The following is a 13,857-nucleotide window of genomic DNA, read 5'->3' on the forward strand; positions in this document are numbered from 1 at the left end:
AGAAATTACCCTCCCAATTGTTGATATCAGAAATACATGTTCAGATATCAGAAATGAACATTGTCACTAGTGCCAATTAAATTGAAGTGCGCGACGCTCTCTGTGTTTTCTGCATCTGCCGTCTCACTAAATGAGGACAACTATTTTCATTTTTGGGTGAACTAACCCTTTAATGGATAACTTTGGAAAATCTAAAATAATCCCATCTTTAAACCCATAACCATAAAAAATATGTAAAATAAAAATGTAACTGCCCAAACCTCTAAATATTTCCTCCATTGAAACTTTGTTTTTTACATTATTTCACCTTAGCTGTGCTAGGTTGGTTTATATTTTTAATTTATATATTTTATATTTTGAATTAAGGTTAGCGTTTAGAGTTTACCTACATTTCACTGCTGGTTATACTCTGTATAATTGTGTATGTGACAAATAAATATCTTGAATCTTGAAAGTCTTCTGTAGACTTACATGAATAAAATGTTTGATGTTCAATATGGAGCTGACTAGTCATGATATAATGAGCTTATTTTGCACACTGATTTCCTCTTGGTCTTATGCATTTGCATGATGAATTGTGATTGGTCTCTTCCACTATAAAAAAAAAAAAAAGTGCTGTAAAATAATAATTTTTACTGTAAAGATGACGCTGAGGCAGAACTGGAATCCATTCGCAGAAGTTTATTTGAAGGACTAGCAGTAGACAGAAACGTTAAATCAGACAAAGGGTCGAAACCAGAGTATCAGTGGAATCGTTTACCAACACAGGGGCAATCCAGAAGACGAGAGTCAGGAGGCAGGCAGAGGGATCAAACACAATCATCCGTCCAAACAGAGCAAAGGGGCAAATCCAGGAAATCAGAAGTCAGGGTAATCAGGCAGAGTAATACACAGAAAATCAGTCAGAGAATAACAATGGATAACGCTCAGTAAAGCAGGTAAACTGGCAATACTTGGCAATCTGCCATGTGCTCAGTATCCGGTTTATAAAGTCACCAAACAGGAAGTGTCAGTAGAGGAAGCAGAGAGAGCGTCATGCAGTCAGTATTCAGGTGAGGGCTCCCTCTGCTGGTTTGGTGTTACATTTACAGTATGTTACTGTTATAATACCATGTGGTAACTCATTTCATTTGGGAAACCGAGTGCTTCAAACCAGGGGCGTCGCTAGGGCTAAAGCAATGCTATGCTATATCTGTATGCTATAGCAAAGCATGTGAGAGTACGAGTTTCTTGATTTGTGATTTGTAGAATAGGATTTGTGTCTCTGCAATGAAGGATCCGAGCAGGTGTAGTTGTTGTGTTGTGTTTGTAAGAGAGAGAAAAAAATCTACAAGTCTGCAACTTTTGTCTGTGGCTTCAGATTTACTGATACACATGTGTGGCTATTCTCTACAACTACACATTCTGCTGTCACGGATGCTCAGTTGTTTTGCACCAAATTTACCTTCATATTTCATATTCTTCAGCGTGAATCCATTTTGCATCACTGTTTTTGCTTGCAAATTGCCATTTACAGACTCGCAAGGCTTTTGACCGCGTTTCAGAACAAAAAAAAAAAAAAAAAAACGTGCCAAAAGTGTAAGCGCGGAAAACGTAGGTCAGAAGAATACAGATCATATTTATTTCGAATTAATATGAAGTTGCAGTTTTTCAACACATGACATTTACACTTACAAACACATTTACAACACATTTACACTTACAAAACATAGTACAATGATGCAAGTCCTGTTTTCTTGAGCTTATACCTTGATTTGCACCCTTACAAAACTTATTTTGCGCATGCAAATTTATTTCATTTTATGCAATTTTCACATACACTTTAACAATATTACCCTGCGCATGCAAATCTTTTTGACGTCATTTTACCTTCATAATGGAGCCTAATTTGCTCGCATCAGGGAGTCAGTTTCAAATCGGGGTTATTAAAATGTGCGCGCACGTAAATGCAGTAAGTAGCTAGATCTCAGTCATGCATATCAGCAAGTAATTTTGGGAGTGGAGTCAAAAAATGATGTAACACTAAACACACACAAGTATGGCAAGCCGTTTTGACTTTTATTCCTTCTCAGGATATGAATTCTTGATATCAACAGTTTAGTTCTTGATATCAAGAATATACATTTTTACTAGGAAGAATTGCATTTCTGATATCTGAAATGGAATTTCAACTAGTAAGAAATTAATTCTTGATATCAACAATTGATTTTGAATGGCAGCCTATGGTGACTAATGAAAATACAATTACAGATATCAACAATTAGCATTTTAACTAGTGAAAATTTTATAGTTGATATCAAGAATTCATATCCTGAGAAGGAATAAGTCAAAACGGCTTGCCATACACAAGGGATTATTCACAGGTGGCTTCAAGTCATGCCATTTTTCAGCAGATCAGTGAGGGGCTGTAGTGTACGGAGCCCTTTTAGGGACATTGTGGTGGGAAAAATTTGGGGTGGGAGGAAAAAATATTTTTCATATGTTTTGCGTTCCCTCGAGAAACTTTTGTTCTCTCTCAAAGATATTTGCGTTCTCTCGCAAAACCAGTTGAGTTCGAACTTTACTTTACAGCTCGCAGTGGTTCATACATCTCCATATGTTCACAATGGAGAGGTTCATAGAGTTTTATTTTGAACTTGGACTCAAGTATAAAGAAATACAGTCAGTGTTTAGTTCAATCCACGGTTTTGGGACATTCTAAAACGCTTAATGTGGCTTAATGCTTTAAAACAGTGACATTGGAGGACCAAATTCGATAATAATAAAAGGTGATCAAATTATTAGGCTAATATTAATAACCTTATTAATACTATGACTAAGCAGAAGCCCAGAATATGAAAGCAATGACCTGCACGTAAGCTTTTCTCCCCCATAAAACGTTTAAGGTAGGCTAATGAATGAAAACGATGATTTAAAAATACAAAATCCGTTGGATTCATATTCTGGGCTATTCTGTTTTATTAATAGTAATATGATTAATAAGGTTATTAATATTAGCCTAATGATTTTATTAGTATTTATTATCTAATTTGGTCCTCATGTTTTAATAAGCCACATTAAGCATTTTAGAGTGTCCCAAAACCGTGTCTTGAACTAACCTGTATTTCTTTATACTTGAGTACAAGTTAAAAATAAAAACTTTATGAACCGCTCCATTGTGAACATACGAGTATGAACCTTTCATTAGCCTAAGCGTTTTCTATGGGGAAGAAAAGGCTTAATGTGCAGGGTGTTGCGTTCATATTCTGCTTAATTAGTAATATTATTAATAAAGTTCTTAATGTTAGCATAATTTTTATCAGGATTTATTATTGAATTTAATGTCTGTTTAGAAACATTAAGCTACATTAGGCATTTTAGAATGTCCCAACACTGTGCCTTGAACTAAGCACTGACTGTATAACTATTACTTTGAGTTCAAAACAAAACTCTATGAACCTGTCACGGTCACGTTCTGTTTTAGTCCCCTTAGATCTACGTCATCCTTAGTTTTTCCCATGTCTATTAGTTAATTAGCTCCACACCTGTTTTCTGTTCCTCCTTGATTGTGTTCTACATTTAAAGTCTGTGTTCTCCCCTGTTGCCTTGTCCGCTATTGTTTGCATTTTTATGTGTTATGCTGCCCCGTTCACCTGGATTGTTATTAAATTACTGTGTGTTTGGAACTCCTCGTTTTCAGTGCGCTTTATAGCATACACTCGTGACAGAAACGCTCCATTTTGAACATAGCAACTGTAACCACTGCAAGCTGTAAAGTAAACAGGAAGAGTTTGTCTGAACTCGACTGGTTTTGCGAGAGAATGCAAATATATTTGCGAGAGAACACAAAAGTTTCGAGGGAACGCAAAACATTTGAAAAAAAATTCTCCCACCCCAAATTTTTTCCACCACAATGTCCCATAAAGGGTAGTGAACCACTTGTGTGGTAATATACCTGAATAATATTCTAATAATCAACAAGAATTCATGAAGATCTGAAGGAAGGTGAGCTGAGGTTTAAATGTTTGAATTCATGGAGTTAAAGGCAGACTTTTTGGGCCACCAAGTGGACTCTACTGGCCTTTGTACATTGAACAGAATATAAACTGTCCAAGAAATCTGTCAACCCCCATAAACAATCAACTGAAAAACAGCAAGAGATAGCATTAGTGAACATGGATTAGTGAACAAAGATAAGTGTTTGAGACAATGGTGTGGACATAAGAGCAGAGGACGGTGCTTTATTTTTTCTGACAGTATAATACCGGCCCACTTCAAGCACTGCTGCATTAAACTGAGGATGCATGTAACTAACAACTCCCACTGATAGGAACACTTTTTTTAACATCATGCTTAGGGTGACTTGACAAATATGACAGAGTGGTAATTGCAATTGGTTAACTTGGTTAATGAAATTAAAATTGGCTTTAACTTCTGTTTAATTAAATATGCTGAACGTCTCTCTCTCATCCTTAGCTGGCGTTGTGCTGAAGACGACTTCTTAGCTCATACGCTGCTGTATGCCGACGGCCTCCCAGCGACATCCACAGCTTGATCCCATGCTAATCGATTGGTGGATAGAGTCTTGGCATCTACGGGTGTTGAGATGATGATTCTTAAGGCTGTCTTCCACTTATTTCACCCAGGTCTTCCCAGGTAGTTGGCACCAAAGTAGTTTGTCGAGAAATGTCCATTCAGCACACGTGCCCAAACCACTGTAAGCATCTTTCCTGTGTTGCCTCGTCGATTGTGGGCTGGTTGCCACATTCTTGACGTACAGTTTCATTCTGGAGCTGGTCAAGCCGGGATATGCCCAAGATTTGCCTAAGACATTGCATTTGAAAGGTCTCCAGTTTGTTGATTTCCATCTTCAGAAGTGTCCAAGTCTCTGATCCATATAGTAGGATCGGAATGAATAGGGACCGGAAAAGGTGCATCTCGGTCACGATCGTGATATTGGCTTTCTTCCACAAGCACCACTTAAGCAAATACTGCTGCTGCTTGGCCGATTCGGCACTGAACTTATGCGACTGCTGCAATCTTCTTCTCCTGAACCATAGATCCTAAGTCCTAGTAATGTTGCACTGAACGTATCATATGCAATCATGAACTGAAAAGATAGAGAGTTTGCAGCCCTTCTCTTAAAGAAAGAAGAGGAACTGCATCTGAATGTGTGAGCATTTCACAGCTATCAGTCTAAACCGGATGAGCTGAGCCAGTGTGGTCAAACCCACTGTTCTCACACTCTGTAGTAACATGTTTCCAAACCTCAGCAGTGAGACTGCGGCTCTGAAAATACTAGAACTAGAAGGGTGTAATATAAATTTTAAAAAATAAATAAAAAATAGACATAAAATATTTCTGATTGTAAAAATTGTTATAGAGTGGATCGCACATCTGATAAATATTGTTATAAATACAAGATGTCAATATATCTTGAGAGTAAACTTACATTTCAGTCATTCAACAGACACTTCTCCAGAGCAACAAACTGCTTTATTTATATTTTTTATACATGAGACTCCATTCATTATAAACTGATGGCAAGCACGATTTTCTTTCTGAATTTTCAGCTGTGAGGTACTAACCAGAAAACAAGAGCAATTCGACAATGTTAATGCACTAAAGGTGATATACTGTATAAATAATAACAACTAGATAAAAAAAGTTTGTCAAGACAGTCTTTAGTTTGACTTGAGAAAGCCCAGCCTGAAAGTTTAAAGCAGATGTTGATAACATGCTTCTAGCACGATTAGCATGTTTTTAGCATGATTGGAATGCTACTAGCATATAGTTGGCATGATTAGCATGTTAATAGCATGTTGCTAGCATGACAAGCAAGTGACAAGCATGTCACTAACATGTTTCTAGCATGATTAGCATGACGTTAGGATAGATAGACAGACAGACGAGTTTGAATGAGTTTGAATGGGTTAGAAATAGTACATTGAAGCCCACAATTAAATTATCTTTCTACACTCATTTTAGTTAGTAATTAATTTTTAGGAGTTTTGTTATTTATTTATTTATTTATTTATTATTATTATTTATTTTTTTACAAATTTTTAAACAAATGTTCTAGTTTCCCACTTTTCAGCTGCTGTATAGATTTATGTTGCATTGCTAAGTTAGAATCTGAACGAACCTAACTAATACAGTAGATGATGTTTCACATCAGTATAGTTTGAGTGAAATGTAGCTGTATAGTGTGAGGAATAAACGGTCAGTTGTTTCAGATCAGAGGAAGTTAACACCCACAGGATGAGCTGAAGATGTTTAAATGAAGAGATGTAAATATAGACTGAAAAGAAAGACGGACAGAAACAGAAAATGTCTGATAAGAGTCACATGTGTCTGCTGGAACTGATCCTTCTCTCTGCACTTCTCACAGGTAAAGACACCTGTTTATGATCTATAATACTCTATAAAAGACCTGTATAATGAACCATTTAAAAATTATTTAATTGAATCACTCTAGCAGTGAGTCTGGCTGGAGTTTGAATGTGAAAATTGAGGCGTTTGACATTTTTAGCACGTTTCAGATTTTGTCTGTCAGAGGCTCTGGCCCTCGAGGAGGCTCTTGATAAAACTCACTTGCCTGTAACTTTCTGTTAATCCTGAAGACCTTAATTAGCTTGTTCAGGTGTGTTTGATTAGGTTTGGAGCTAAACTCTGCAGGAAAATGGACCTCGAGTTGAGAAGCTCTGCTGTGTGTCATATTACACTCAGAAACGTGATGAAAAGATCTCAGGTTAAGATTGTTATAAATGAACTAAACTGCTGTAAGATATTCAACACCAATTTACTCTGCATTAAAACAGGAAAAAAAAAGAGTAAATATATTAGAGTAAGAGTAAATATAAATGTTTTAATTTGTAGGTAGCAGTGGAGTGGATGACACTCATGTGTTCTGCAGTTCTGGTGAAGATGTGCATCTGTCCTGTAATAATGCTCTTCCTGGCTGCACATCAACTACATGGAACTATAGCATCAGACAGTCAGCAGCAGTTGCACTGATTGAATTAGGGATAAATAAGAATAACATAGAGAGAGATGAGAGACTGAGTCTGGGCTCTGACTGCTCTCTGAACATCAAGAAAGTCACAAAAGAAGATCGTGGATCTTACACCTGCCGACAATTTGTGAATGGAGAACAACAAGGAACTGATGCACGTGTTTATCTGCATGTTCTTCATGGTCAGTGTTTCTGTGAATATTATGATTATATGTTGAATTAAACAGTAATATTGTCGCTGAAAGACAGGAATCAGTCGTGTAATCTCTGTCTGATTCTCTGTTTCAGTCTCTTCATCATCCTCACAGTCTGAGATCAGATCAGGCCGCTCTCTGACTCTCTTCTGTCAGTTATATTACGATCGAGTCTCTTGTGATTCTTTGGTTCGTTCTGAGGGTATTGATCTGATCTGGGTGAATCAGTCTGGTGTGAATCTGCAGACAGACTCCAGATTTCAGATCTCCTCCTCAGGACAGTGTATCAGGTCTCTGACTACAACACTCCTGGATGAAGATCACAACAGAGAGTGGAGATGTCAGGTTAAACAGAGAAATCAACTCAAGACATCAGCCACATATACTGTCAAGTATCCAAGTAAAGTATTTATATTAACAATGAATTATCAGTCATTTAAATCTGATTGTAGTCTATAACGTATCTGAACATTCATCTTCAGCTCCAGCCGAAACAAAGACAGCGTCTCCAGTCACCAGCTCTAAATCAACTGCAGCTCCTACACAACCAGGTACATAATCAGCTGTTAAGATCAATATTTACTGTTAGCTGAAGACCTCAGACACATATACTGACAAGCATTCAGACAAGAAATACATTTATTTAACCAGTTTCAGGAGAATCTCTGATACAGAGACATGACGTGATGATTAATAATTTCATTCATTAACGACCAGATGAAGGTTTATGGGCTGAAGATCACTCTGTTTTACTCTCATATAATAAGAGGTGCACAGTAGTGAAGTATTTCTACTTTACTCTAGTAAATTAAAGTACCAGTACTCTATTAAAGTGTTTTAAAGCTTTTCTCTATGGAAAACTTTTACTTCACTGCATTCATAATGTCCTACTATATATTTCACTTATATATAATATATAACCTTTAATACTTAAGAACATTAAACAGTACTCTCTTGTACTCAAGTAAAGCTTTGATTTACTTTTACTTAAATAAAAGTAAGAAAGTAATAGATATCTAATGTAATTCAGTATAAAATGATTTTTAATATGAAGAGTAGTGCAGTAAAAAGTACAATATTATTCTTTGTAAAGTTGTGAAGTGAAAGAAAACACTGATAAAGTACAGACACTTGAAAATAACTTTTAAAGCAGAGTAAAATAAATAATTAAATTGTCAAACTGAATGTCATGTGATGCAATGATTAAGTATGCAAATATGATATTAATGTTGAACATTATGATGCATCTGAACATTCATCTTCTGCAGGTCTAATGGATTCAACACTGATTCCAGTCAGCAGCTCAAACTCTGAGAAGAAATCAAGCCAAACTACAGCAGCAGCTCCTACAAAACAAGGTCCATGATCCCTGACACACTTCATCAGTCTCTCACTTCAGTGCTTTGCTCTCGCTCTCACAAACTGTATCATTACACCTGCATCTGCAGAGCAACACAGACTTAATCAGATTTGTGAAGAGAATGTAGTCCAGGGTCTTTTGATAGACATGGATCCATAATCATTTCTAGTACAGCGTGTTTTCTGATGTTCTACCTTTTAAAACATTCATGAATCATCAACATTAAACAGATCACTTGTAACATACAAGCCATGATCCAGCTTCCAGATGTAAATATGTATTTCTGCTGATAAACATGATCCATTTCTGCAGGAGGCTTTAAACAGTTCCTGTCATTAATCAGACTATCTGAGGCTATGAGGCTGTTCTCGCTAAAAAGCATAACAACAACAACAATGAAACAATTTGAAAGTCAAACAGTGTTAAGATGTGTTTTATAAAATATGGTGCATCAGATTCAGAACTAATATCTTCCTCCTTATACAGATAAAAATACTGCCCAAACCAATGAGACAACTTCAGCTGCACAGAAAGGTATTTATATGTCTGACTCATCTCAGTGGTTTAATGTGACACTTATAGTAGCGTTGATATTCACATAAGGGTTTTGTTTGTAGACTCTAAGGTTGATGATACATGTGGCAACTTTTTGAGCAGTTTTGCCAGGCAACTTTATTTTTGAGCAATATTGCTTGTGCTCTTTCCCATTGTGAATGGGTAACGCATTTCTGTCTGGATATTTTAGATGGGTCGTGGGTCCTGTGTCTCACCTGATTGGCCGTTGAAGGCAACATTGCTCAAAAAGTTGCCCCGTGTATCATCAGCCTAAGAGAAGCCACTGGTCTTGTTTAATTTGTAGATCTCAAGCACTAGTTGTGCCGCTCACTGAAAGCAAGTCAATGTAAAAGCTATATGTAAATGGACTCTTATGTCATAATTAATGTATTTACATATAATTGATCAAACTATCTGAGGCTTTGAGGCTGTTTTTGCTTAACATTTATTGAGGGGAAAAATAATAAAGTGAAACAGGGCTAAGGTGCTTCTCTATTACTTAAATGCTTATGTATTTTATGAAATATGGAGCATTTGAACTAGAATCCTCCCCTTATGCAGTTACACAGATTACCCCAAACCATCAGCAAGAGCACTGATTCCAGTTATGCATATACTGTATGTTTGAGTGATTTCAGTGGTTTTATTCACATTCTGGAGTTCTTCTAGAATCAGTCTCTAAATATGCAGCTGATTTCTCTGTGGAGATGTTAGAAAAACTGATCACAACTTTGACTTCATGTCATGAATTATATCTTTGATTTCAAAGAGGATGTCCTGCTGTTGTTTTCCTCTGAATCTGATTGTGTCTCTCTATAGTCTCTCTCCCAGTGATTGCTGGGATTGTTGCTGCTGCTGTGTTGGTTGTTCTGATCACTGCTGCTATTCTTTGGGTGATTCATAAAAAAAGAGCTGGTGAGTTTTCTGCATTTACAAGAATTACAACCAACAAGGGTTTCAAAATATCTGACTTAAAGGATTTACAGACAGGCACATCAGTTTCAGTTTTATCACAGGAATTTATTAAGATGTGATGTGATCAAATGTTTGTCTTGAGTGAACAGTAATCAACGAACTAACAAGAAAATGTATGATATTTTTCAGCATTATAATTCTTCTAGACTTTTGTAATTCATCGTTTGCATTCTGTGTTTTGTTGGCGAGTTATCATAAATATTCCCATTATTTTTCAGATAACAGAAAAGGGACTAATGACTCTGTGGTGAGTATCATGATGCCAATGACCCATGAGATCGATGCATTAGATATTATTTAGTCTATAATCACTGCTCCAGGGCAGACTGTCTCAGTTATATGTGTACTTTTATTAGTCAACTTTTTAAGTGCCACATATAACAATAAATATAATGGAACCCACTGATGCAACCATAACTTACTTCAGCGTGTTTCTGTTAATGTTTAGGAGCAGAAAGATGTGACTTATACTGAGGTTGCCACACACTGTAAAATCAGAGCCAGAAAGGATGAGGTGAGTAAAACACTTCCCTGCTCTTCTGTCGCTGCCACTAATGCCATCCTCCTTCTCTTAACACCTAAACCAGTTTTATTCTTAGATGCAGGTCCTCTAAATTTCAGAGATGGGAAGTAACAAAGTACAAATACTTCGTTACTGTACTTAAGTTGATTTTTCTGGTATCTGTACTTTACTTTACTATTTAATTTTCTGACTACTTTACTCTTACTCCTTACATTTTTACACAAATATTTGTACTTTCTACTTCTTATATTTTCAAACCAGGCTTGTTACTTTAGTTTTGATGGATCACCATTCGATAACAAATCTATAATACATCATGAATCGGTTAGTTTTAACTGGGAACGCGATTCGGCTCTGCGTCTCCACCAAAACGTTTCTATCAGAGTAATCAATGCAAGAGACTCGAGGATGGAGTGGATCAGAGAGGCAAAACTAGACCTGTTCATGACTTCAAGTGCGGGTCCGTTTCATCTGTAATAGGCGTAGTTTTGTGTTTGTTTACTTAGTTAAGAATTAAACAGCTAGTAACTCTTAGCAGTAGCAGCCAGATGATTAATAATAGTCTACTGTAAACTAAATTACTATCATCGCTCAAGATACTGTATGATACAGGACATCATTATTATCTACTGTTAAGTTACCGTAGTAATTTAGCAGACAAATGGTATAAAACATTGTTTTGTAATACATTTAGAGGTACGTAGGACAGAAAACAAACAAAAATTCAAACCAAAAAACACGGTAACTAGTTAAACCTCGGTAACAACAAATTAACCATGGTTTTGCTACACTAACCGTAGTCGAACCATGAAATGTGTAGTAAAACTGTGGTTGTAAATTAAAACTGATTGTAATCAATCTGACAAAAAAAGAAAAAAAACAACTTTTACTGTAATAAACCATGGTTCATTTTGGACTCATGATAATGCAATAAAATGAACAGTGTTAGGATTTTTGTTTAAATATATTGTCATGATGTAATTATTATTGTACTAATTTTGAGATTTAGGCAATTTAGAAAGTATAGTATTTAAGTCATTATAAGAGAACAACAACACATGGTCATAATGTGATAACCTTTGGTTCAATTTAAACTGTTATTGCAAACAGAATACAGTGAGGTGGAGACGGCTCTGTTCATAACAGTAGAGGCTGATGGGAAAAGTGACAGGTTCAAGAACATTAGTGGAAAAAAGTAAACACACAAAGTGAGATGTAGAGAGATATAATGGAAAATGAAGAGTCTGAAAAGGACAATGAAGTGAAGCTGCAATTCAATAGAGAAACTTTAATTATTTTGCATGGCCCCAGCCTAAAAAAAAAAGGCCATACAAAAACAAAAAAAGAAGTGTTATCCGTGGTTTCAGTATTTGTTGTGGGTGTATGGGATGGCCTGGATGAGTGTGAGATTTCCTTGCCTGAAATGTTGTCTCAGTCCTGCCCTGTTCTACATGATAGTTGTTCAGTCACGATACATTCATTAGCCAACAAGATATTAAATGTAATATTAAATATTAAATGTAAGTTATTTTGTACTAATGTGTCAATATGACGTGAGGTCCAGTTACCAGCACGACTAAAACAGGTTGTAGTAATGGGTATTTTTTACTTAAGTACATGTCAGAGCCCATACTTCCTTATTTTCACTTGAGTAAACAAGTTTAGTCAGTACTTCTACTTTTACCAGAGTATTTTTAAACACGAGTATCTATACTTCTACTTGAGTAAAGGATGTGTGTACCTTTGTATCTTGAGTTAAGCTCTAACATCATGCTGTGATGTTTGTGGGTTAACACTGGCATCTTGTTTGACAATATTTGTGATGTTCATTCAGGTTCATGATGAGGATAAAGTGACTTATTCTTCTATCAGATGAGCAACAGATGGACCTCAGGATGACTGCAGTCAACTTGCATTTGTGAACAAGAACCATCACAAATAAGTTAAACAGTCATTAATTAAAGAAAGACCTGCTAATATCAATCGTAGAGGAATATGAACCTTATATAACTAACTCCTAAGGGTTTCAGTCAGTCCTATTATAAATGCTGTCTCTCGCATTTTAACAAACAATCCCAAGTGATGATCTGACTGTAATATTTTGGTCAAATTGGGATGTTTATTTCAAAGTAGCTGTCTGCTTGTAGAATTAATGTTAGAGCCTTTATTATTAATGCTGGATTGTGCATCAAACTCTATGCTTGAACAAAGAAAATGAAAGAGTTTATATTTACTTTTCTCTCTTAAGCCCGAAACACACTGCAGGATTTCCGACTGTCCCAGACGAAAGACTCGATTTCTGATTGACCAGGATTGTTTCACGATGCCAATCTTTCACCTGTGACAGCAGACAATCGTGCAGTGTGTTTAGGGCTTTAGATCATTCTCATTAAAGCATCTATTTTCTTGAGTGATTACTGCGGACTAATTAGCTGTCAGCTTGCACTAATTATGAAAACAGAAAGAGTTATGATTTAAATGTTTATCACAATAAGACAAGAATATAAGATATTTTGGTGTTTGAACCACTTGAGCACCTGCTCTCAGTAACACGTGTAATATCAGATTTCATTGGTCAATAATGTAAAGCTGTGTCAAATGTATATTTACAGTGAAATATTCCTGATTTGGTAGACATCATACAGAAACCTCTTGATTGTGTTCAAACCTTTAGGATACAGTGCATGCAGTGGAGTTTGAGCGAAACTATTTGTGTTGGTGTCAGATCGTGCCTGTGAGGGACTGAATCGTCAGTGGTTTTTCATTGTAAATTTTGCAACGTAACTGTTTTTACATCCTCTTTTAAACTATTTCTGTGCTTGAGGCATTTGTGAGTCATGTGAAAATGTCCAGAAATGCTTAATTTAACATCTGTAAGAGCTGAAAGTTAGTTTTGAAGAAACCGAAGAGATGATGTCTAGGGAATGATTTAATGATTTAATTATTCTGGTACTTTATCGGTTCTGTTGACTATTGTTTAAGGACTTCAAGGAAGAAATATTTGAAAATAAATGCATTGGCAAAATATTTGGATCATTGTAATAATTACATTTCTCTTACAATTCTTTTTTTTTTGTTGTTGAAAAATGTCTTTAGACATCATAAATGCAACTACATTGAAGTCTTATAGTTAGGTGTGATAAGAGTCCTTTGTTTGGGAATCAAACTGCACTGATAGTGTTATACATTTTTGACTGACTAAAGAATCAAATAATCACACAATTTGCTTCATTATCAATGTTTTGGGGTCGCTGCT

The 13,857-nt window shown here is 36.0% G+C and overlaps 1 protein-coding gene across 1 annotated transcript; it reads left to right on the top strand.

Moving 5' to 3' along the window:
- Nucleotides 1-6,309: 6,309 nt before the first annotated feature.
- On the top strand, nucleotides 6,310-13,622 carry LOC306870481 (uncharacterized protein; the record flags this gene model as incomplete). Its single annotated transcript, XM_079417798.1, has 10 exons — nucleotides 6,310-6,370; nucleotides 6,859-7,176; nucleotides 7,283-7,588; nucleotides 7,671-7,739; nucleotides 8,457-8,546; nucleotides 9,035-9,082; nucleotides 9,923-10,018; nucleotides 10,297-10,325; nucleotides 10,527-10,592; nucleotides 12,436-13,622. The coding sequence occupies 10 exons, from the start codon at nucleotides 6,310-6,312 to the stop codon at nucleotides 12,475-12,477; spliced, it is 1,125 nt and encodes a 374-aa protein (XP_079273924.1). The 3' UTR covers nucleotides 12,478-13,622.
- Between the last annotated feature and the right edge of the window lie 235 nt (nucleotides 13,623-13,857).

This window comes from Barbus barbus (genome assembly GCF_936440315.1).
Source record: "Barbus barbus genome assembly, chromosome: 1".
NCBI classification, from domain to species: Eukaryota; Metazoa; Chordata; class Actinopteri; order Cypriniformes; family Cyprinidae; genus Barbus; species Barbus barbus.